At 32.2% G+C, this 26095-nt stretch overlaps 1 protein-coding gene and 1 long non-coding RNA gene across 5 annotated transcripts in view; one reads left to right on the top strand and one right to left on the bottom strand.

Annotated features, from left to right (window-relative positions):
- The window catches only part of LOC126742423 (polypyrimidine tract-binding protein 2), a 556294-nt gene that overhangs the window by 18583 nt on the left and 511616 nt on the right, over window positions 1-26095 (bottom strand). For all 4 annotated transcript variants that reach the window (XM_050449074.1, XM_050449077.1, XM_050449076.1 and 1 more), the window contains 3 exons: window positions 764-952; window positions 657-708; window positions 302-601 (listed from right to left, as the gene is read on the bottom strand). In XM_050449074.1, coding sequence (XP_050305031.1) covers window positions 302-601; window positions 657-708; window positions 764-952 — 541 coding nt within the window. The remainder of the gene's footprint in view (window positions 1-301; window positions 602-656; window positions 709-763; window positions 953-26095) is intronic.
- The window catches only part of LOC126742426 (uncharacterized), a 98518-nt gene that overhangs the window by 15817 nt on the left and 56606 nt on the right, over window positions 1-26095 (top strand). The gene's annotated exons all lie outside the window — the stretch shown is intronic.

A 26095-nucleotide genomic window follows, 5' to 3' on the forward strand; every position in this document is an offset into this window, starting at 1 on the left:
ATATTAATGAAATCAACACAGTATGAATACATCAAATGATTTCTTAATAGCCGATTAACAATAAGTGACAAGTAAAATCAACATCTTTACGAGGAACGCTTGGTTAGTACGCAAGTTTTACAAGGCGGCCGCGTTTTTAATAGTATAGTCGTCCTTTTGATAAAATCATAACCCTAATGAAAGCACTAGACAAATATTAGTATATTGCTTCTTACGCTGAATACGTGATATTATTTAATTTGATTTTTCCAATATCAAAGAAATTGAATTTTTGAAGGAAGGGAGACAATGTCGGACTTACCTGCTAATCGTTCTCTGGCCAACCTCGGCTGAGCGGCCAACAATAAAATGTCAGCACCCAGTCCTCCTGCCAAACCTCCTGCTAAAGCTAATTGATTGTCAGTACCGTCACCGGTGGGTAGACTGGGGTTTGTAAAATCACGCGATTTGTCATTGTTATATTTAACGTTCAAAGAGGCCATCTTGGAATAGTCGATGCGCAAAGTGCAGCAGCTATTGTACACGTTCTGACCGTCCAGAGCCTGTTTGGCCGCCTGCGCCGACTCCTTGTCTGGATACTGGATCAGGGCTTGGAATGAATCTGGAAAATGTTTGTTTTAAACTATAAACCCACATGCAAGAGCGCGCATACTCACTATTCTTTGTAAAAGTCACTATTTTAAGAACCCTTCCGTAACGATGGAAAATCTGGAAAAAACATACATCATAAAGGGATCGATTCAGGTTCTTAAACCAGACGTACCAAATACAAAACGTCCAGAGTTATAGGGAACATCATGTGCTCCACAATGACCCTGAGTACCGTGTTTGGTCCGCCCTGGATCTCTTGTCCATTGGTCACTGGAGTAGTGGGAGTTGTAGCTGGCGTAACTGCGTTATTGGATAACGCGTGCACCTGTGCAGCCTGGAGTGCAGCTTGAGCCGAAGCATTCTGGAATACAGTACAGTTTAATTTAAACATAAGCACAGTTTAAAAAATATACATTAAGAGCAAAATGACTTTTTAATATTCCAAACTAAAAAAGGCCTCTTTGAGTCAAACTTTTTAGAGGTAAGAGCAATAATTTAACCCTATAAGAATTTAAATTGCTTCAAGAAAGATATTTCTATTCAAGCAATTTGGAATTTCTCTTAAATGATCATATTTTAAACTTTTTTTATCTATGTCTTTCGGCAATTTTTAATATTTTTTCTCGTTTTTCAGACATATAACGTGTTAAAGAAATATAGAAATGGCATCAAAGACTACCACACAAAATGACTCCAAGAAATTGGAAAATTCAAATACCTCGCTATTTTATTTTCTGAAAGTCTCTAAGTATTTTACTAAGTCTGACTGTAAATATTTTTTCGGCTTGAGGATACGATGGATCGTAAAGAAATGAAATATAGGTGTACATATAAGGTGAACATAATTACGTGAGAAAAATAACATTTTAAAGTAATTCAAGACGTAACAGAACAGTAATATGCGGTTGAAAATGGAAAAATGCACCTCTCATGAATCATGGACGATCGTAATGAAACGGCTTCTTTCGTACAAGGCGGACATCACTACTGAAGAAAAGTAATATTTTAAGGTATTTCAGGACGTAACAGAAAAGTGAAATGCGGTTGAAATTCGAAAATTGCACTTTTTTCCAGTTTTCGACATCCATCATGAATGAGTTTCATGAATCATGGACGATCCTAATAAAATGACTTCTTTCGTATAAGGTGGACATAATTACGTAAGAAAACTAATATTTCAAGGTAATTCAAGTCGTAGCAAAGGGGTGAAATGCAGTTGAAAGTGGCAAAATGCACTTTTTACTCAGTTTTCGACATAGAAACCCATCTGAGTCATATGAATCATGGACGATCGTAATGAAATGACTTCCTTCGTATAAGGTGAACATAACTACGTAAGAAAAATAACATTCCAAGGTAATTCAAGACGTAACAGAATAGTGAAATGCGGTTGAAAGTAAAAAAATGCACTTTTTACTCAGTTTTCGACATGGAAACCCATGAGAACCCCATGAATCATGGACGATCGTAATAAAATAACTGCTTTCATGTAAGGTGGACATAATTACGTAAGAAAACTAACATTAATTAACAGTAATTCAAGTCGTAGCAAAGGGGTGAAATGCAGTTGAAAGTGGCAAAATGCACATTTTACTCAGTTTTCGACATAGAAACACATCTGAGTCAAATGAATCATGAACGATCGTAATGAAATAACTTCCTTCGTATAAGGTTAACATAACTACGTAAGAAAAATAACATTCCAAGGTAATTCAAGGCGTAACAGAAGAGTGAAATGCGGTTGAAAGTTGAAAAATGCACTTTTTACCCAGTTTTTAACATCTGACTTCCATGAATCATATTACAAAAGAAATAAATGTATAAAAAATAAAATAAATTTTATTATAGGGGCTTTTTATTGTAGTTTGAACCGATTCAGAGCACTTGGATTCCTGGAATGAGTTTTTCAATTATCAATTATCAATTATGAGTCACTTCAATTATCGTTAAGCCACCGGTACAAATGCCTCGAATAAGATTCCATGCAAATGCCTGAAATAAGATTCTATATTTGTTCAAAGGAAAAGTATTAGGCTAGGAACTTTTTGATGCATGAAGTTACATTCCTGGATTAACTTGAATCACTGTAGTACTTGAGCAAATTAAGTCACTTCAACTGAGTGAACTGAGAACTTATGTTCAGTTTTTAAATATTTCGAGTCATTTTGTGAATTATCTAGTAATTTTACGTATTTTATCATGTTTTCTAGGAAAAAAATTTTCCAGGAATTTTTTAACATTTTTTTCATCATTTGGGAATTTGAAATATTTTTTTTCCGTTGTCCAGACTATTAAAGAAATATAAAAATGACGTCATAAACTCCTGGATGACATACAAAATGACCCCAAGAACCTGGCAAATTCAAGGAGGAAAATTCAGTTAAAAGTTTCAACACACTTTTTGACATAAAAACCCATCTTTCTTACGTCAAGAGTAATTATTTGTTTCGAATTACCTTAGATATTATAAACACATTACATTCTTTCAAGAGAATACAAATTGTGATTAGAGCCTGAAATTTATAAACACGCGTCTAAATTTGTAATCTTTTATGCAAAGTTAATGTAAGTAAAAACTAAAATCAGTTGCTCAAAGAATGTCAGATTATGCACTTAAGGTAAGAAAATATTTTTTAAAATAATATATTCGTTTACTTGTTTGTATTAGCTATATATCTGACGTGTCTAATTATTAATTTGTTAAGTTTTTCCCAAACCACGATTATTGCACATCATCAACATCTTAAAGCATAAATAAAATAGTCACTGTTATGTAAAATTTTTGGTGATAATAATAGTAAGACTAATTTAGTTAGTTGACATTTAATGTAACTAAATTTACTATATAGGATAAATAGTAAAGTATCGTTTGTTATTAATTATATATTAATTTTCAAGCCCTTGAAATAAGACTTAAAAAATGTCCATTAGATTAATACTACTATATTATAATATATAACCTTACTCTTACCCAGAAACTGAAAAAAATATAAAATTAATTTGTAAAAAAAAAAACACTTTTTAACGAAATTGGTAACAAAAATTACTATTCCTATTTTTACTCTTCTGTGAAATGAAAAGTTAATAAAAATAAGTTTTTTAATTTTTTTTTATTAGGAAAATCATATTTGGTGCTTAATATATTGCTCTCCTTCAACTCTTCTGTTTTCCGCTTTTGAGTCAAATCCTAGTTGTCTTACATAAAAAAATCGCTATTGATTAAAAAAAAATAATAATATTTTAATTATTAAGGGCCTATGCTCTTAAATTAAGAACAAATACTCTTTAGCAAAGTCTTAAAGTTATTACAACAAAAGTCGACTTTTTTTACGTAAAATTACAACAAGAGCTTATTGTTTTAATTCAAGTATCCTCTCTCTTTCATAACGTAAAATACAAATTTCTTCTTTGAAGCAATTTGGCTTTTGTATAAAGAGCACTTTAAACGTATTGATGTATTAATATTCATACACTCTTGAATCAAGAGATGATTATTAACTTATATTTAAAACTGTTGATCAAGAAATATTTGCTGTTAAAATAGAGCAGCTTCTGAAACAATATCATATGCATTTCGCTCAAGGAATTCATTTTTTTCAGTACAGTTAAAACACATCCAGAAAAACATTAATCCGATGCTTACAACGCAAAAAAACACGATGACGACTGGTAAAATTTCCATAATTTTTTGAATTTAGGGATTAAACGGGAGCAGGGGTAAAAAAACTGGTAAAATTTCAGCTTCCCTTTGGCCTTCACCCCTCCTGCTAGGGTGCAATTAGCGTCCGTTGATGAGGTCTGCCGTTATACACCCCCTCCGAGCATTATTATATCGCGAAAAGAGCAGAAACGGCCACGGCAACGACGTTAAACGCTAAACTTTGATGGTCTGCGAATCCAATTAGGGAACTTGTTTCATTTTTGTTCATTTAATAAAAAATGATTTTTACCGGAGTTGCGAACGCGCCCCGGCGAGTTGCGAGTCTCATCATTGTTCTTTCGGAAACTTTCATCAATGAGAAATATCGAATTTCGAAAGAGAAATACCAAATAATGTACGACTAAATAAAACTGATTAAAGTAGTCACGGTTTCAAGCATATGTAGTTAGGAAGAAGAATTAAGACTGAATTAAGTAACTTAAGTACTCATAAAAGAAAAATTTAGTAATTTTGTACAGGCAGTTAAAGTCATTAGAGAAGAAGAAGAATTATGGGCTGAAATCATTTAATTGCCTCTAAAAGGAAAATTCAATAATTTCGTCCAGGCAGTTGAACTTATTAAATAGGATGAACAAGAGTTATCGGCCGAAGTAACTCAACTGCCTGTTAATGAAAAATTTAGGGCTGAAGTCAATTAATCGCCTCTAAAAGAAAAATTCAATCATTTCGTTCAGGCAGTTGAAGTCATTGAAAAGGAAGGGAAATTACGAGCTGAAGTCGTTCGACTGCGTGTAAAAGAAAAATTTAAAAATTTTGTCCAGGCAGTTGAAATCAATAAAGAAGAAGAAGAAAATTTATGGGCTGAAATGACTCGACTGACGGTAAAAGAAAATCCATAAATTCGTCCAGGCAGCTAAAGTAATTAAAGAGGAAGAATTATGGACTAAAGTGAATCAACTGCCTGTAAAAGGAGAATTTAATAAATTCTTCTAGGCAGTTGAAGATATTAAAAAGGAACAAGAATTATGAGCTGAAGTCACTTAACTGCCTGTAAAAGAAAAATTTTTTCTTCCAGGCAGTCAAAGTCATTAAAGAGAAAGAACAAGTAACTCAATTGCCTGGAAAAAACCCTTAATAATTTCATCCAGGCAGTTAGTTATTAAAGACGGAGAAGAAGAATAAGTTGAAGTAACTCAACTGCCTGTAAAAAAATTCAATAATTTCGTCCAGGCAGTTAAAGACATTAAATGGAAAGATTAGTTTCGTCCCTAGCTAAACATCATCAGATCTAAAAGCTTACAAAAGCTCAAAGCTACAAATGTACAATAACTTCAACTGCCTGGAAAAACAAAATATAGAACCATTAGACTTATCGTAAAAGAAGAAGTAAAATACTATTGGAAGCATATGGGAGTAGGAGAAGAATATAGCTCATAAAAACAAAGTAAAATTAATAAAGACAGGATGAGATAAACAGCGAAAAAAAACGAAATGCACAGAAATTAGTTAGCAAGAAGTAGCAACAGCCCTAAACCCCAGGAAGTGATGGAGTTTCTAATTTCTAATTAGAAAAATTAACAAAGATGCTCGAGCAAGTAACGAAAGTGCGCAAAGAGCTTATTAGCGGCAAGCAAAACCTACCCAGAGTTGCTGACCGAAACAAAGGTATGTCTGATCCTCAAAACTAATAAATCCAGCCAATAATAATACATTTTACAGCCCCATAATAAAAATCTATTAAAACTGATATTTATCAAGGAAACTGTCTATCTTTACAGCGTCTCTGTATGGCATAGTTTCCATTAAGTTCGATTTTGAATAGTATAAATAATGAATATATAAATGCAAAAATGAAACTCAAAAAAACGAGCCATTTGTTACATATTGATATACACATGCAATTTGGCGTTAAAAAGTAAAGCGAGTTCATCAAAGGCAAATTACAAAATAAAGAAAAAATCATCCAGATTAGTCCAGAAACCACCAGTAAATCACTGAAACCACATGATCTATACATATTTCTTGACATTGATAAATTTCAAAATCCAATACAAGAAGATGAAGAATAAACGTCAAAGAGAGTACTGCAGAAGAAGAGCTACCCTAAAAATGCAGCTAAACCTAAAGAAGAAAATGTCAGCCATTACATCACTTGCTATACCCGTCATCTAATATAGTTTTAGTATATTGGACACAATCTGAAATTAGAAAACTTGATAGACAAACAAGAAAATTAGTCAATCTAGGGCTAACATTAATCGATTATATTTGCCAAGAAAGAGTGAATGAAGAGGGTTAGTAAGGATAAAGATCAGTCACACCACTCATATACAAAGACTTCAGTAATATTTGAAGCTAAAACGAAAAAAAAAGTATATTAGGATAATATACAGAGAGATTGCAAAGATTGAAGAACCAAGTCGAAGAATTGAAAGTTTTACCAATCTTATTGAATTTTAAAAAAATTAAAATTATTTAAAGATAAGCTAAAGAATAAAAAGAAACAAGAGTAAACGACCAGATGAAATAGAAAATAATTAAATGGACAAATAATAAAAGAGACTGAACTTTCACAAAAGTGGTTTACTGATGCAAATTTAAAAGTTGAGTTAGCAGCATTGTCAAGAGCAAGCCATAACAACCAACTACTATGAGGTATAAAATTATGAAAACCGGCATTCATATCACAATGGTAAGACATATTGTTAATTGTCCTTAACATACGATATTTGATCATGAATCAAAGAGATAAAACGAGGAACATAAAGACTCATTAAACCTAAAAGGTATATGCAATCGATCTGTTGATGCAAAAGATAATATATAAATTTGATAGAATGAGCGCTTCCATGATAAAGTAATGAAGATACATTAAACCTTAACAAAATATGCATCATAAAAAGCAAATTTTTCCAAATTACCAATATTAATAATAATCAAGCCGTTCAATTCCCAAAGGACTTAAAACTTTCAAAATTAAAACGATAAAAGCAGCTCCCTCTTCCATGTCGGTAAAACTTTATTTGAGAGTTATGGCGCGAACATCTTAGGCAAGTGCAATATACCTGCATCCAGCAAATACCCATACCTGCCTGAACAACATATCTTTATATCAGCTTGTTTACGACTAGATTTACTAAGTTTGTTAGCAGCCTACACTAGATATACTACCAAAGTTTACTGCTCGGTACAGACATTATATACAGCGTCCTAGAGTCGAGATTTGGTGATACCATGCCAGGCGTAAATTATCCCGGCATCTGAAATTCGCATAAATCATACTATTATTAGGTTTCCCGAGATGTCAACGGGGTAATAGATGCGGTAATATTTATCTTACGAGCCTTAACGCTATATCGGGAAGTTTAATTTATGCTCGTGGGATTGGTATCAACCTACTTTAAATGTCGATTCCGGTTACACGGGGGGGCGCGCGCTTTTAGTCTAACGTCCAAAAGTTTCCCCAAAATTTCGATCCGAAGTGAGTTTATATTGTTATCATCCATCTCACGGATAAGACGTTCTAAGTTATACGAGTTTGAGGAGACGTGGTCTTAAACGCGCTAATTGCCGATGAGATTTGCCGTCAAACTTTACTGGTCGAATCTTGATTTATTGCTGGAACAAAAGAAGTTAAACTGATTTTGTTTGCTTAACTGATATTATGTGATTTTTTGGTCACCCTGTATTTCATTTTTGAAAGTAAAATTATCGACAGAAAGTATAAAAATTGCACTTTGACAAATATAACAAATTGTCATGATTTGATGCTTAATTAAAAAATATGTAGTTCTCTAAAGTAGGAATAAACTATTCATGAAATTAATTTTCAAAATTCCATGATGCCAATTTTAGGGGAAATTTTTAACTGATTCCTGGTAGTAAAATTTTGTAAAATGAATTTGTTTCCCATACTAATAGAACTACTTCCCTATCAAAATTGACCTAAATACAATTTATTCCAGAGAGTAGAGTGACCAGCAAGATCTTCGGATCTCACGCTACGCTGGATTTTTCCCTCTTGGAATATTTAAAACCAAAATTGTATTGCATTGAATGAAATAATTTATTAAAAATCACTGTTGAGAGGACTTATTGGAAATCTCTGCTGAGATGACTCGTTGAAAATTACTGCTGTGATAAACCTATTTTTTCGTACAACCTCCTAAAAGAAGAAATATTTCTCTGACAATTCAAGTTTGAATCACTTATCACTTAAAATCACTGCTGAGACATATTTGTTTTATTTAACCTTAGAAAGAAAAAAAAAGTTATTAGGGTTTTCATCGATAATTCCTTCAGAATAACTAATGAAAAATTGTTTTTTTTAATTAGTTTTATGTCGAAAAATCTTTATAATGACAAGAAGTTTCAAGTAAGTTGCTCTCGATTTAAATGACATGAATTTCTAAAATTTGAAAAAAAATAATAGACCAATCATATTTCACTTTTTTTTTATTTTATTTTTTGCTTTATTTCCGTTCTCCCGTTCAACTAAACCTCATTCTGCTTGTTTTGTTTACTTTTATTTTATTTAGTTTTGACACCGGATTTAATGTGAACGTCAACAGCATTATTTTTTATGTATTTATTTTTATTTTAACTTAAATGTTTGTGGTGTTAATCCAATAGCTTTACCGGTGAGTCATATCTCAACATTGTAATTTATGTCTAAGCATTGTTGTTTTTGTACTAGGGTTGCTTTCTTTTAGATCTGATGATGCCTTAGGGCGAAACACACACCTAAACGTTTTTTAAAAAATAAACATAATTTGAGACCATTGACTTTGTGTCCCTCCAATCTCTGAATTTTTATTATTAAGAGATCTCTTTGAAAAAAATGGACTACTTTTTTGAATTATAGTCTTATTCCATCAATTAGAAATAGACTTCTTTATATTAACAACAAAGTAAATTGGTCTTGGTTTAATTGTTTTATCAATTTTTAAAGTTGAACTAAAATAATTTTTGTTCTTTTTGAAAAAATTATAGACCAATTAACTAACAGTCTTGTTCCGTTAATTGGTAATAAATTTCTTTGTAACTACAAGAGAACAAAACAATATAATTTATTTACTAGCTACTACACCGAAAGGATTATTAATTACGATCTAGTTAAATTCCTCGTCAAGACCTTTAAATCACTGCTGAGTTAAACTGTTTTTTTCATACGATCTGATAAAGAAATTTTTTTTTTACTTATTTTGGAATGAAAGTGATTGATGAGATCTAAAATGTATTACACTGAAGCTGAACAGGCTTTTCTTGCTAATTTTGAACCATAAAATCACATATTTCACCACTAAACAATAAAGCCTTAAAATCACTCCTGAGACAAATATTTTATTACATTAAGCATAGGAGTTCCTAAACAAATGATATCATCTTTTATTCTTTCTTTTTGTCTAAATCTAATCTGCACAAAATTTCCATATAGTAGCTGCTGATTGCATTCACCTTTTATTAAGTCAATACCAATAAATCAATTAGTCAGTCTTCATTCTGTCGGTAAGTTATCGCAAATAGCCCACCACCGTGAAAGTTTGACAGTGAATTTCGTTGGCAATTAGTAAATTTAGGGCAGGCCATGTTCGCCGTAACTTGTAACCAACACCCTCCATTTCCAAGTCGATTATTGCCCCTAGTAAAGTTTGTACACGCCGACCCGCTGTTTACTTGCGATCGGGATTGAACTTTAATTTCGAGTGATAGCGGCGATACGTTTTATTAGTGTTACCGGAGATGTTTGCTGAAATAATCCCCCCTGAAAATCATTTATTCACGATTTTTCCTAACGTGGATAAAATGTAATATTTACACCTTACCAAGCGCCTGTATTAAACAGCAATTTATTAGAAAGCCCATAATATTACCGATGCACACGTAAACCAGGGGGGTAATTTCTCAGTGTGTGTGCGGGTAATCCCGCGATTTACTGCCAGTAAATCCGTACATCCACAAAGTGCAAGATTATCCCGTCTCAAGCAAGGATTATTAAGGTAATAGGCAACGGGTTATAGAAGATCAATTAAGCATATTAAAAAAAGAATATTGTCAAAAGTATTTTGGAAAAAATAATATTTTATCACACCCAATCCTGCTGAGAAAAGACAAATATCTTTGCTGAGATTTCAGGTAGCCAAAACCTTAATTCTTTAAAAAAAAATTAAATAACACTGTAATAAGAAAAGACCTTGCTGAGGTAAATCATTTATTGCTTCAAAGAAACAATTTTTGTCTACTAATTCCTAAACATCAAACTCTTTAAATCACTACTGAGATGAATGAAAATCCCAAAAATCATTACTACTCAGTACATTAAAAAAAATATTTAAATTAATGATACCAGCTATGTGGTCCGTAATGATAATTATCATGAATCACGTCCCTATTGTTAAGCATATCCCGGGGGATAGTATCGCTTTTAAAACAGACAGATTCCCCCTTTTTCGGCACCGCGATACATTTTGTATAATGGTGTCAGGTGCGTGGTCGTGCCTACCCTTCTAACGACATGAGAGCTCGTTATGTACTTACCCAAAATTGCATAATATATATACTTTATATGATGATTTATTTCAGATTATATTATATAGATTTAAGGTGTTTAGGAATTAACTTAAAGTGGTTGAAAAGGGTCTTTTTCATTTTAGGCAGTTAAATATTTATTCAAAAATTTTTAATTTATTAAACACTAGTCCAAGCACTCGAATATTCGATTTATAATATACAGAAATAAATATTGATTGACCTGAGTATTGATTAATTTTTTTTTCCTGATTTAGGCAGATGAATATTGAATTCTATAGCCCAGATAGTTAAGTAATGATTCAAGAACTTGACACTCTGGCCTTATGTGATTCATTAAGTTTTTGATTCAATTGATTCAAAAATGTTAATGATTCAGATGAATATCGATTTCTACAGTCCAAGCAGTTGAAAACTGATTCATTATTTCTATAGTCCAGGCAGATAAATATTGATTAATTATTCAGAAACTTAATTATCATTTTCAAGCCTATAAGCCATGTGTTTTTTTATTTTCAGGAAGTTGAATATTGATTCATTATCTCAATAGTTGAATTATTATTATTCAGACAATTTATATATAGACCCTATATTATGATTTATTTCAGATTATATTATATAGATTTAAGGTATTTGGGGTTTGGCTTAAAGTGATTGAAAAAGGTCTTTTTCATTCTAGGCAGTTCAATATTTATTCAAAAATGTTTACTTTATTAAACAATAGTCCAGGTAGATGAATATTGATTGACCTGAGTACTGATTAAATTTTTTTCCTGATTTAGGCAGATGAATATTGAACTTTATAGCCCAGATAGTTAAGTAATGATTCAAGAACTTCACTCTCTGGCCTTATATGATTCATTAATTTTTTGATTTAATTGATTCAAAAATATTTATGATTCAGATGAATATTGATTTCTACAGTCCAGGCAGTTGAAAACTGATTCATCATTTCTATAGTCCAGGCAGATAAATATTGATTAATAATTATTCAGACACTTAATTGCCATTCTCAAGCCAGAGAGTCAAGCCATGTGTTTTTTTCATTTCCAGGCAGTGGAATATTGATTCATCATCTCTATAGTTTAATTATTATTATTCAGATATTTAATTGTTATTCTCAAGTCTGTGATTCATGATTTTATTTACATTCCAAGCAGATGGCTATTGAGTTTTATAGTCCAGGCAGATGAAAATTGATTTCTACGGCCCAGGCAGTTGAATATTGAATAATATTTAAGGCATTTGACTCTCTAGGTATCAATATCAATATTCACATCAATAATACATCAATAATTCATTAATTTTTATGGTCCAAGCAGTCTGTAGGCTGTATAATCCACACACTTAATCTTGATCTAGATTCATCCAGTGTTTTAATAAAAAAAATTATATAACAAAAATACAATAAAAAATTCATGTAATGTCAAATGAGATTCAATCTGGTAACTTCCTGGTTACATTTACCGGTTTTCTAGTTAGACAAAAATTGAAATTTTTTGCAATTTTTCAGATATCTTCAAATGCCAGCAATCAATTGGGAAATTAATTTAAGGTCCTGAAATCGACTATAAAATTACTGGAAATCAAATAAAAAAATATTTTTTGGAAGAAGTTTCAAATTACTTTACCTACCGGAAACGCCCTGGAAGAAGCTTATATTTACTTGAAATGCTTGGAAACCACTAAAAAAAAAACCTTCAAATAACTAAAATCAAATAAATTTAATTAGAATTAATTTAAGATTTATTTTAAAGCCGGAAATCCACTAGAAAATTACGGCCAGACCCTGGAGAAAGTTAAAATGACTTCGAATGCCTGGAATTAACTAAAAAATAACCTTAATTCCTATGAAACAAGTATAAAATTGCCATACATCCCCGAAATCAAGTATAAAGTTACCTTAAATGCCTTAAATCAAATAAACATTACTTTGACAGACTCTGAAAAAATTATTTCCTAAATGAAGCTTGAAAGAAGCTTACAATAACTTCAAATGCTTGAAAACAACTAAAAGTAGCTTCAAATACAGATGATCAATTAGATGATAACTTGGAATACCTGGAATTACTTTAAAATTACTGAAAGTACCGGAAATCCAATAAAAAATTGTTTCATGAAAGATGCTTGGAATAAGCGTAACATTACTTGAGATTTTAATTACTTCAAAGTTTTGGAAGAAGTTTACAGTGACTTCAAATGTTGGAAATAAGTAAAAAGTCACTTCAAATACCACAAATCACAATGATAATGACTTAGAATGTCTGGAATAAATTTAAAATGACTTCAACTAGTGGAAATTGAATAGAAAATGAAATTTGGCTATTATTACTTGCAAATACAATAGAAAATTACTTCAAATGTCTGGAAGAAATTCAAAATAGCTGTAAATATTTGGAATCAAATGAAAAATTCGGAATCTTTAATTTTAGAATCCTGTAAAAATTACTTCAAACCTGGCATAAAACATCAAAAGATACTTTGAATATTTGAAAGAAATTTAAAATTGCTTCAAATACCTAGAAGGATTTCAAAGCAAGTTTAAAGAAAGGGAAACCACCATAAAATTAGTTTAAATTCTCAAAGTTAAATAAAAAGTTATTTCAAATGCCTGGAATCAAATAAACTATTACTTAAAGACCCTGGAATCCACTTCAAAATTACCAAAAATCAAATAACAAATTATTTCTTAAAAGAAGCTTAAAATTACTTGAAATTGCGAAGATCAAATTGACAATCACTTCAAAGTCTTTGAAAAAGCCAAAATTTAAAAAAACTTAAATGCTTGGAAACATTTAAAAAATTACTTGAAATAACGGCATCAAATAGATTATGGCTTGGCATACTTGGAACTAATTTAAAATTACTTTAAATACCAGAAATTAAATAGAAAATTACTTGGAATGCCTGAAACTGATTTGAAATTATTTTAAATACCGAAAACTGAATGTAAATGAGTTTAATTGCTTGGAATTAATTTAAAATGACTTCTAAAATACTAAATAATTTACTTAAATACCAAAAAAATTACCCAAAGTATCACAAGTACAATAGAAAAAATTGCTTCAAATACCAGGAAGAAATTAAAAAAGGCTTTAATTGCTTGGAATCAAATAAAATTAGAAAATTGAATAAAATTTGCCTCTTAAATCCTCGAAATGCAAAAAAATATCACAAGTATAAAAGAAAAATACTTCAAATGCCTGGAAGAAATTTAAAATAGCTTTAAATGTCTGGAATAACGTAAAAAATCGGGAATCTGAATCTTGCATCATCGAATACTAGAAGAATCTTAAAATTACTTCAAACCTGAAATTAAACAACTAAAATGGAGAGAAGTATTTAAAAAGAGCCTTATATGCCTGGAGGAAATTCAAAGCTTAATTAAAGACATTTTTAAAATCGACATTTGTTTTAAAAATTTGAAAAATATACATTGTCGTGACGAATTCATAATTAATTACTTATTTTGTTAGGTGTTATGTTACTAATTCAGTGGATCTCAATTTAGAAAATACCATCTCATACCTCTGGAGGCAAATTCTTGTTCCGTGTACAAGTTAGACTGAAATACTTATTATTGATCAGATCATCAGTAAAAAGTATCAACTAGAGTAGTTTTCTCAAGATTCCTAATAAACTGAGGCAGTCCCGTATCTTCTGTAAATATAATAAAGGCACTAAATCATCAGCATCCCATTCAGAATCATCACCTTCTGTTGCAGAGAAAAGAAGCTCATATTCTAGATCATCACCCCTTAAATCATGATTGATAGCAAAACATTCATTGTGGCTCTAATTCTCTGACCTCAAACATAAGGTATATTTTCGTTTCCTTCATCCAATGCAGTAAAATAATCATATTGCTCATGAGGTCTTCACATACTTCTAATTTTCGGTACGATAAACAAAATGACATGCGTTAACGCCAGAAATTTTTGATATTGGTGGTATAAAATTTGCTACACCGCCCTTTATACAGAGTATTAATGAACCATGTTGGCAAACTTTAACCATCGAATCCTTGGTAAATTTGAAAGCTTTATGCAGGTAACGTTCTAGGTATGTACATATGTCCAGCATAATGAAATATATTTATTAAACAGTTGTCCTAACCTATAATCGATATTGCATGCTCTACAAGTTGCTGAGGCTTAACATGAAGTGAATGGGTCATTACTAAATATCACTTTTCCAGTACCGGGCTTTTTTAACCTAAATTATTCGAAAACTTTTATCTTATATAACGTGGTGAGGCTAAGCCCATACGAGATGCGCGTTTCTCCCTTCCGTTTGCGCCCTTTATTTTCGCCCTAACCGGAACATTACCTGACGAGGGTGTACGAGAGGATCAGATAATAATTTACCGGATGCAACAGTGGCACAGCGTAGAAACGAAGACGGGGAATAATAGAGCAGATTGCGAGCGATTCCGAATACGTGCAAGGAGAAGGAACAAAAGACCTAATGAAATTTTCAAATCGTCCCTTTTTTTTTCTTCTTTTACACTCCCACCCTTCTCCTTGTTCGGCATTTGCCTGCGATTGTTTAGTGCTTGCGGTCGAGGCAAATGAGGCTCCACTGAATTATTTATTGCGAGGGGTTAGTACGAGTGCAAAGCAAATTGCTGAAATTTATTTGTCAGAAGAGGTTCTGTAATAGAACCAGATGCTGGTTGAATATCTGGATCAGTGGTTGAAGAATATCCCCCATGTCCAAAGAGCAGAATTATGATGGGTAGCATTCGGTAGCCCACTTCTTTTTTATCAAAGGTAGTTGAAATTGGTGCTTCGAAGTTGAATTTAACTTCAGTCTACTAGTTAGAAGATGATCAAAAAATTTTTGATTTTTAGGTAAATATCCTCCACGTAAGATGTCCACTCGTGGTATGTGAGATATTCAGTATGAGTTTCAAGAACAAGAATTATAATTTTTTCCTCTGGTTTTATGTTGCTCAACTAATAGCTCCTTATAAATAAATAAAACTCTTCACGTCTTACATTAATTTACTTGTCAAGTCGTGTGTCAGCAACTCTCTGTTTATCTGCCATCTGTCATGTTTTTTGTAAAGAATATTCATTAAAAACGAAGGTCTTAACATGAGTATTGGATTATGCCAGATTCTGAATATTGCTGAATAATTCTTTTTTTTATACAGGGACGTTGAAATTGGTTTTTGAAAGAAATTTAATCCAAATTCAGTCTAAGTATTAGAAAGAGATGACCAGAAATTTTTAAATTTTAGATCAAGTGATCTTCCAAGTAACTCATCTTAAGCGTGTGTGAGGTATTCAGCATCAGTCTTAAAAGAATTAGAGTATTTTTTCCACGAAATTTAATTTTTTCTTTTGCTTTTATACTGCTCAACTTATCGCTCCTTATAAATAAATAAAAGCCTCATAATAATAGTCTTCACATCTTCCATTCACTTCACTTGTCAAGTCATTTATCAGCAATTCTCTATTTATCTGTCATGTCTCTTGTAAAGAATATTCATTATAAACAAAGGTCTTAGCATCAGTATCATGTTATGCAAAATTCTGAATGTTGCTGTCATGATGAAATCGAGATCCTGGACACCAATTTATTTTTTTATCCAAGGGAGTTGAAATTTCCATTAAAAAATCCAATCTAACTTTAGTCTACAAGCTAGAGGGTCATTATTTCATGATTTTTAGGTAAAGCAGGGAATAAGTGATCCTTTAAGTTGCTCATCTTGGAGGTGTTTGAGGTATTCGGTAAGAATTTCAAAAGCATTCGAATTTTTCCACGAATTTTAGTGTTTTCCTTTGATTTTATGTTGCTCAACTGATGGTTTCTTATAAATTAATGAAAGTCTCATAAAAAGAGTCTTTACGTCTTCCATTACTTTAATACTACCTTCTTTCCTGATGAACCCATACGGAATTTTGAAAGCAATTTTCCAAGAGTCTTCACATCAATGTCCTCAATCTTCAACTCCAGTAACATTATTAAAACCCTCGTTTGTGTTGCTTAAATGTTTCTCTATAGATTATGGATTTTCATAGCAGGATCATCGATTTTTAAGAAATTTATGGTGAAATCATTAGAGTAATCTGTCATGTTATTTTGTGATGTATTAATTTATTTTATTTAGTTCCTCATTTAAAGAACCTCAACTGAATCTTCAATATCATGTCTTTGCATGATGGATCTATTTCTCATGATGCAACGTTCTGGATGATATTGATCATAAAATCGACACCAACCTATTTTTTTATCTAAGGAAATTGAAATTAGTGTCTAGAAATCCAGTTTACCCTATTTCATATTATTATGAAGTTTCAAGAATATATTTTTCAAGAGTTTCATATCGATGTCCTGATTCTTCAACATCAGTATCACTTAAGCAACCCTCCACTGTGATGCTCAATTTCTGCTTTATGAAAGAACGAATGATGAATTTTCATGGAATTATCATCGATTCTTCTTAAGAAATTGGAGGTGGGATCATTGGAGTAATCTGCTACATCGTCTTGTAATGCATTCATTTATTTTATTTTATTATTTATTTAAAAAAAATCAAATGCATTTTTAACATTATGTTGAATTTATAAAGTTGTTCCTTACTTGATCTTCATCATCAGGATCATCATGTTCAAATCACAGATAAGCCTGCTGGCGATTAATGATGACTGAAATGCTCAAAATGAATTAAAGGATCACGTTTTTAACATGAAATTATAACCCCAAACATGATCCACTTAATTTCCCTTATTATTCGGTTTATTCTCGGTGAAAGCGGTAACTTTTGAACACGAACCCCCTCGACAACGCGTATTCAAAGAAATGTCGAAAATTGTTATAATGAAATAACTTTATCAACGGTTTTGGATGATGCGGGTTGCGGGGAAAAGGGGGATGAAACAGACACATGCATGGGGGGGTTTAGCATATCATTTTCACGTGTTACCGAAAAGTTTTTGGCGGGTGCTGGAAAGCGTCAGGCGAGATAACTCCATGTATGTTATGATGGGAAGTAAAACGTTTTTCAACCCTTGTAATGTATTGGTATAGAGGGAAGAAGTTGAATAGAGTAACGCCGTTAGTGTCAACTACTAAAATGTTTACTTGATATAGTAGTTTTCAGTAGTTTATTTTAGATAGTCACTGTATTATTGATTATTATGATCGTAGCATAAGTACCAAACAAAATGTGAATATGATAAGATTTTTTTTTATCACGTGAATACGTCAAAAGGTATTCTGGAGTTGGTCAGTTTTCTTGTGTATATCTTCTTTGTTTTTTAATTATGAATATTTATTTTATTTCCTCGTTTTAGGTATTTCTTATGTTCTCGTTAATATAAATATAAATACAGGGTGTCCCGAAATTACAACGCAATATTTTACCAGCCACATCTTTGTCTAAAAATAATACAAAAACTTCCTATACAGGAATCTTGAGAAGTGAATCGTTTTTATGTTACAGGGTGTTTTATAATTTCTATTAAAGATAGTTTTTTTTTTAATATTTTCGAAACGCCTGATCGTTATTTTTCGAAACTTTTATCGTATACTACTGTTATTGTTACCTACTAACTGATTTTATAACATTTTGTGCTAAAATGTATACAGGGTCGTTTAAAATAAGTGGTCAGCAGATGGTCGGTAGATGGTAAAGTTTCTAACCTAATATTGATTGGCAAAAATATCTACGCTGTACGTTTTTTCTCACCTGGATGACGTAACTACAAATGGGTATAATTTCGACTTTACTAACCAAATCTAGACACTAATACTAAATTATTTAAATGTCATCATAATTGTTAAGCGTAAGGTGAACGATTTCGACTTTATATAACGGTAAGGACAATGAAAAAAAAAATTAAATTGTTATAATGATAAAAATGAGTTGAGTCGAAACGAAATACTTTATTTACACAAAAAAGAACAGGATTTTTTCAGCCTTCGTAATTTCCATTTTCTTCAGGGGTCAAGTTTTTTACATTTAGGGCAATCATGAAGTTCTTCAGCCCCCACCCTTGGAAAAAAATCAGTGGCAAGTAAACGGTTAGCAAACGCTGACCAATTTGGTATTTTTATATTTTTGAAAAAACGATACATGTTTTTTAATGCGTTTAGAAATATTTCCATCAGATCGGCAAATGTATACTGCATTACAATTACGGTGTTTTTGTTGTTTTCGTCAATTTTGTATGTTGGTCTTTTTGCCAAGACTGCATGAGATTTTAATATTTGAACCACTGATATTCATTTAATTTTTAGGAATTACTTAAATTTCTTATTTGATACAGAACTAAAAAACAAAAATACTAAAATTTAAAAAAAACCTTAGGGCTATATGGAAGCCCCTTATTTCAAATCTCACTCGATTATCCCCTCGGGGGTCCAAACCGATTATCTTAAGAAAGTACAATCTGTTAAATTTCCCGCCACAGATTCTTCTAAACCTTGTTAGGGTTATTACAGTTTATGACGGAGCCTAAACTTTCGAATTAAATTTTCCAAAACGAGTGTAAAGTTTTGTCCGACTCTCCGGAGGGCCCTTTCGGCGTAAAATCCGGGGGATAAATGAATCTACAACTGAATTTAATTGAGCCAAAACGGTTCGGGTAGTTAAGAAGTTTCCCTCGTTTTTTTCCATGTTTCTTGCGATGCGATAAATATGCTGTTTCCGTGAAGGTTTATTGGTACTTTAAGTTTAAAAACACCCCTCATTAAAATTAACGTTTTTATGGATGAAAAGTCCGTTTCCATTAATCAATACCGTCAACGTCGTCGCCCCATCAGCTCTTCCATGTCAAACAACATTAAATGCAATTTACTTACACACAAGCTCGAATTTATTGACAAGATAAATGCGAAAAGTATAGACCGTGGGAAAAATCAGCTTAATGGAAGATAAATGGATAAACGTCGCGCCGTCATGAGTTGCCATTTTTAAATGCCGATCGCAGTTTTTCACATGGAAGGGATAATAAATATTTAGTCATTTTGAATAAAAAGCCTCAGCTCTATCTTTGGGTATACGTAGTACATAAATCTGGAGAAAATGATTAAACGATCTTGATTTTCTGTTAAAAATAAAGGTTGAAATTCACCATACAAGGCTTTTATCCAAAACATATTGACCAATAGAATATTGCTGCAACTAAATGACCTAGATTTTTAGATTCAGTTCTTGAGAAACTCTGGTGTAGTGACTGTTAAAGATTTTCCAATTACCTTCAAACAGAAAATAGTGTTATATAGTATATGGTAATCAAAGGCATTAGCACCAGCAAATCTGAAGAGTTCAGCCTTTCTCCCGAGGAAATTGGGCAAGAAGATCCATTAACCTCAGCTCCTTTTACAGAAATATCATATGCAGATTCCATGAAGTAAAGCATGGCTTTTAATGATAATGGAGAATGTTAACAGCAGGAAATAACAGGTAAAAAAAAATCTAAAAAATGACATGCGAAGAAGCTTCTATAATAAAAGTGTCATCTGCCCTTAATCTAAGCATGGAAGGCAGTTCATACTCAATAGCTGATCCACTCTGATCCACAAGAAATTGGGCAGAAGAACGTTGACAAGAAGATCCATAAGCCTCAGCTTTTTCTAAAAACTGATATCTAGATTCCATGAAGTTGAAGATGAATGATAATGTAAAATGGTAACAGTGTAATCCATGGTATCATCACATTGATTAGGAGAATAATGTTTTTCAAATATCAGGGGCGTAAAACTTTGATAGATGGTCGCCTTTAATTTCATTCAAATCCAAACGCCAAATCATAGTTTAGCAAGTAACTGGCTTTAACCAATCACCTTCTAATAAAACTCAAATATTTTAAAAGCCATCAAAGATTAAAATGTAAAATAAAATGCATTGGATTATGGACAGGACGATCAACAGATGTCGTTTTTAATGTAAAGCAATCCAGATGAGACTTTTCCCGTTATCCCTTTTCAAAACTAGTTTACAGGACTGTAGGTAACATTGGGCATAAGCATAACCCCAACATCATTTAAAGACTGAGAAAGTTACTTATCTGAAATTCTGGAAAAAGTCAAGGAGTATCACAGTTTAATTGAGAAGATATTGGGGGAAAAATGATCTGAAAAATCTTCTATAGCAAAGACTTATTATGAAAATGGCATGCAAATAATCTTATATAATGAAAGTTTGTTATGCCTTTGATCCCAGCATGAAACGCAGTTCATAATTAAAAGCTGATCTACTCTTATCTAAATGAAATGCGGCAGAAAAACCTTAAAAAAGAAGATTCGTGAACATCAGCTGCTTTTACTGAAAAATCATATCCAGAGTCCACGAAGTTGAGGATTGATTTTAATGATGGTAGAGAATAGTCATCAAACACGCAAATATAACCAAATAAACAGTAAATGGTGTCATCACATTGATTAAGAAAACAATGTTTTTCAAATATTAATAGGGGTGCAAGACTATGTTGGATGCCCGACTTTAACCAACTTCCTTCTAATAAAACTTAAATATATCAAAAACCAAAAAATATAAAATATTAAAAAAAAACACATTTGATTAAGGAAAAGATGATCAATACATGTTGTTTTCGATGCAAAGCAATCCAGATAATACTTTTCCATTGACACCACTTCAATTTCAGTAAACAGGACTGTAGGTAGCCTTGGGCATAAGCATAACTCAGCATCATTTAACAACTAAAAAAGTTATTTATCTGAAGTTCTGGAAAAAGGTGAGAGGTACCACAGTTATACTGAGAAATATTGGTAAAAGAACTGATCTGAAAAATCTTCTATATTATCATGAAAATGACATGCAAAGCATCTATAATAAAAGTTTGTTCTGCTTTTGATCTCAGCATGAAACGCAGTTCATAGCTCAAAAATATAGAGCAGACCGCTGAAAAAGCAGATTCAAGAACATTAGCTCATTTTACTGAAAAATCATATCCAGATTCAATGAAGTTGAAGAAGGATGCTTTGAAAGATGGAAAGTTTAACCAAATGAGCAATCGATGGTGTCATCACATTGATGAATAGAAGAAATCAACATTCTTCAAATATTACTAGGGATGCAATACTTTGCTAGATGTCCGGCTTTAACCAACCTCCTTCTAATAAAACCAAATATCTCAAAAACCAAAAAAGATTTTAATAAAATTTGTTGGATTACAGAAAGGATTGTCAACAAATGTCGTTTTAATTGCAAAAAAATCCAGATGATACTTTTCCAATTATCCAACTATTTACTTGTCTGAAGTTTTGAGAAAAGTCAAGGAGTCCCACAGTTACACTGAGAAAACGTTGGTAAAAAAACTGATTTAAAAAATCTTCTATAGCGAAGACTTATAATAATTAAAATTACATGCAAAGAATCGTCTATATTGAAAGGTTGATCTGCCTTTGACCTTAGAATGGAAGGCTCAAGAGCTCATCTACTCTTATTCAGAGGAAATGGGAAAGAAGAACATTAACAATAAAATCAATAGGATAGAAAAGGATCATATCCAGATTCCAGAACCAGAAGTTGAGGATGGATGTTAAACCTAATGAAGAATGCTAACAACAAATCTAACCAAATAAGCAATAAAAGGTATCATCATGTTGATTGCGAAAAGATGAGAAGAGTAATGAGTTTGCTTTAATTTTAAATGATTGTTTAGAAAGCAACTTGCTTTTACCAACCTCAATCTAATAAAGCTCAAATATCCCAAATACCACCAAAAAAAAAATGTAAATTAAAATGCATTGGAAAGGAAAGGATGGTTGATAAATGTTGTTTTCGATGCAAAGCAATCCAGATGATACTTTTCCATTTATCCCACTTCAAGTCCAGTTTATAGGTAAGGCCTTGAGAATAAGCATAACCCAACAACATTTAAACATTTAAAAAGTTAAGTATCTGAAGTTCTGGAAAAAGTCAAGGAGTTCCAAAGTTATATTGTGAAGCTCCCAGAGAAGGTGGGGCAGAACGTGGTCAAGAAAATCCGTTAACGTTAACAGGCTCTTTTTACTGAAAAATTATATCTAGATTCCAGGAATTTGATAATGCAAATAGTTTTAACGAATTTGGAGAATATTCGTCCGGTTGAACTGCCTTTAATCGATTCAGATGAATATAAATAAGTATAAAAACCTATTAAAAGAGATCCAGACTTAGTAGCTGATCTACTCCTAACTTCTTTATCCATAGAGCAAAGTCTTGAGGTAACTTACTCTGGAGCCAGTAGTCGGTACTACAGAGTAAATTGGGGATATAGGAAGGAGGAAACTGACTACCTTCAGAAGTCTTTCTAACTTATAAGTGGCTAAGATCTCAATCTTTGTCCAGAGAGAATGGGACAGGAGAACGTTGACAAAAAGATCCATGCTCTTTTTTTGACTAATAAATTAAATCCAGATTTTAGGAATTTAAAGATGAAAGAAGTTCTGAATAATGTCCGTCAAGAGATAAGTGAAATTCACATTAATTTTTTCAAAATTATTATACAAAGTTTTCTTTATCTATTGGAAGCCACACAAAAGAGTGTTTTCAAGAACAAAGCCTCTGCTACTGATAAACCACATCCAGATTTCAGGTATATATGGAGATCGTTCTGGTAAATGTCTACGGGATTCCCAGTCGCATTAGAGGAGATATATCTTAACCAAGAGAACGCTATTAAGAATAATTGCCACTCAGCTAAAGATAGAGCCGCAAAAATCGATCTGGCTGCATATGAGACAGCATGCAGGGCTAAACTAAGATATTCAGACTCAATAGCTGATTTTTTCTTAACTCCCTCATCTATAGACCAAAGTCTGGAGAAAAACTTTGCTTGGAGGCAAACTTGCTCTGGAGCCAGCAGTCAAGAATAAAGGGGAAACTGGGGATATAGGAATTGTTCAGTAAAAAAGAGGGAATGTTAATGGACCTTACTGTTAATGTTCTTTTGTCCTATTTTGTCTGCACGCAAGATCTTCACAATATAACTGTGGAACTCCTTGACTTTTTCCAAAACTTCAGATAATTAACTTTTTCAGTGGTTAAATGTTGTTGGCTTATTCTTATGCCCAAGGTTATCTGAAAATTTAAATCCAGATCTCAGGAATTTAAAAATAAGAGCAGTTCTGGATAATGTTCATCAGGAGAAAAGTGAAATTCAGATTAATCTTACAACTTTATAATACAAAGTTGAGTCGAGCCGCAAAACGTCACTCTTTATTCAGTGGAAGTTGGCAAAAGAGCGTTTCCAAGAACAAAGCCATTGTTACTGATAAACCACATTAAGATTCCAGGAATATACATACATGGAGATCGTTCTGGAAATGTCTGAGTGATTCTCGGGTGCGATCTTCGGATGCCAGTTTTTTCTGCTAATGCTCAAGAACTTATGGAAGATAGATCTTAACCAGGTGAACGCTATTAAGAATGTTAAGAATTTACATCTCAGCAAATAAGAGTTTATTGCTGCAAAATCGACCCAGCTTGGAAGGCTGTAAAGAGATATCTACTATATGATTCAACAGCTGAACTTCTCTCGATGACTGGTTTATCAGTGAATCAAAGTTACATGAAATCACCATTAATAACTCCATATTATCGCATAAAAGCGACTTTTTCACCTTTATTGCATACTCTACCAATATTGTATAAGATAAATAATTTATGACAACCTCACAGTAAAAGCTCATGCAATATTCTGTGAAACAATAACACGGGACGGTCACGGCAGGTTAATTTCAAAACCGCTCCCGGGGTCTGAGCAACGCAAACAACGAGCAAATGCACTTGGCAAACTTTGTTTGTGCACGGTGTGATCATACAATAATACGTCGTAGATTTTGGTTTATACAAAAACAATCAGGTGTTAAAACAAAATATGCGTGAAATCTCTGGAAAAGAAAGGGCCTTTTATTCATGTTTATCGCATTTCCAGCTTGTTCTGAAATTAAAGACAAAACGCCACAATTAACAGCTCGGGGATGGAAAATGGGGCAAGAGAAGGGATGCCTAGTTAAAGCGTATAAACTGACAGACAGAAACAATGCAACAAAACGCGAAAAATAATGACGACGATAAAACCGAAAGTCTACTTTGAGCATTTAATAACAAGAAGCCGCTCGCCCTATATATTTTTAAACGTTACAATTGTCTCACCTTTACACCGTATTATTTATGAAACGACGACGTCTCCAGAAGATTGTGTTTCTTCATGCTTAATTGCCCGAAAATTGGGGTGAGATGGGAGATTTAACAGCGGTTTTGTGTTCCTTTAATGAATTAAAAGAAAACTGCCTGGAAGATAAAATTTTATTTAAAAATGGTGCGATATATTTCCTTGGCAAATTTTCACTATTCTTGAGAATAATTTTCACGATTTAAATGGAATTTACTTGAAACAGTTTGTGTCAAAGAATGACTTAAGTATTTTTTTCCCAATAATTTCGTATAAGAAGAATTTCTATAACTTGAGAAAATCTTGAGTTATAGGTAATTTTGTCAGCAAGAAATACCAAGAATTTGAAACTTATATTAAAATATAATTTTTATTTATTAAAAGGCATATAATTGGACCTAACTTAGGAAAACCTTAAGATATATTGTCGACCGTAATTGGCAAAGATTCCAGCCATTTGAAAATAATACTTTACATTTTCAGGGCTTTAGAGTAATCGTAAAAGACCAGGCTTATCAGGAAGCCTGCCGATACCTGTTTCTGCTTTTTGGCTTCTTCTACCCAGCCAACGGAAAAAATAGGATGATTTGAAATAATTTTTTACGTCTAGGAATTTGAGGTTATTGTACAGTTTAATCAATTCACCATTTTTTATGGCTTGCTTTCTCCAGATGCCTATTTATTTCAGACTTCAGGCATTTTTCATGGTAGTCCAGGCATTTTTTTAATCTCTATTAATGACTTGAAAAAATTTTTTATGTCCCGTAATTTGAGGTAATTTTCCAATTTAACCCGGGCATTTAAGGGCTTGGTCTCTCCAGGTTTTAAAACAAATTTTTGCCTATTTATTTCAGATTTCAGGAATTCTCTGGACAATGAGTTTGAAATAGTATTTCATGTTGTCCAGAAATTCTTTTCTAGAAGCATTCCAGGGGTTTGAAATAGTTTTTCCATTACAATTTTCTGGAATATATAGGGTATTTATCAAACAGGCGGCAAAAGGGATTATTCCTTGGACTATTCTAAGGATATTTTGTTCTCTTATGATTTTTGATAGGACGTATTGTTTTAAAGATACAAGGCGAAAAAGAATTTTGACAATAAGAATTATTTATTACGAAGATTTCAATGTAATGTTTCTTAATCATTTTAAACAGACAAGAACTGTTTAAAATGACTA

This window comes from Anthonomus grandis, chromosome 11 (genome assembly GCF_022605725.1).
Source record: "Anthonomus grandis grandis chromosome 11, icAntGran1.3, whole genome shotgun sequence".
Classification (NCBI taxonomy): Eukaryota; Metazoa; Arthropoda; class Insecta; order Coleoptera; family Curculionidae; genus Anthonomus; species Anthonomus grandis.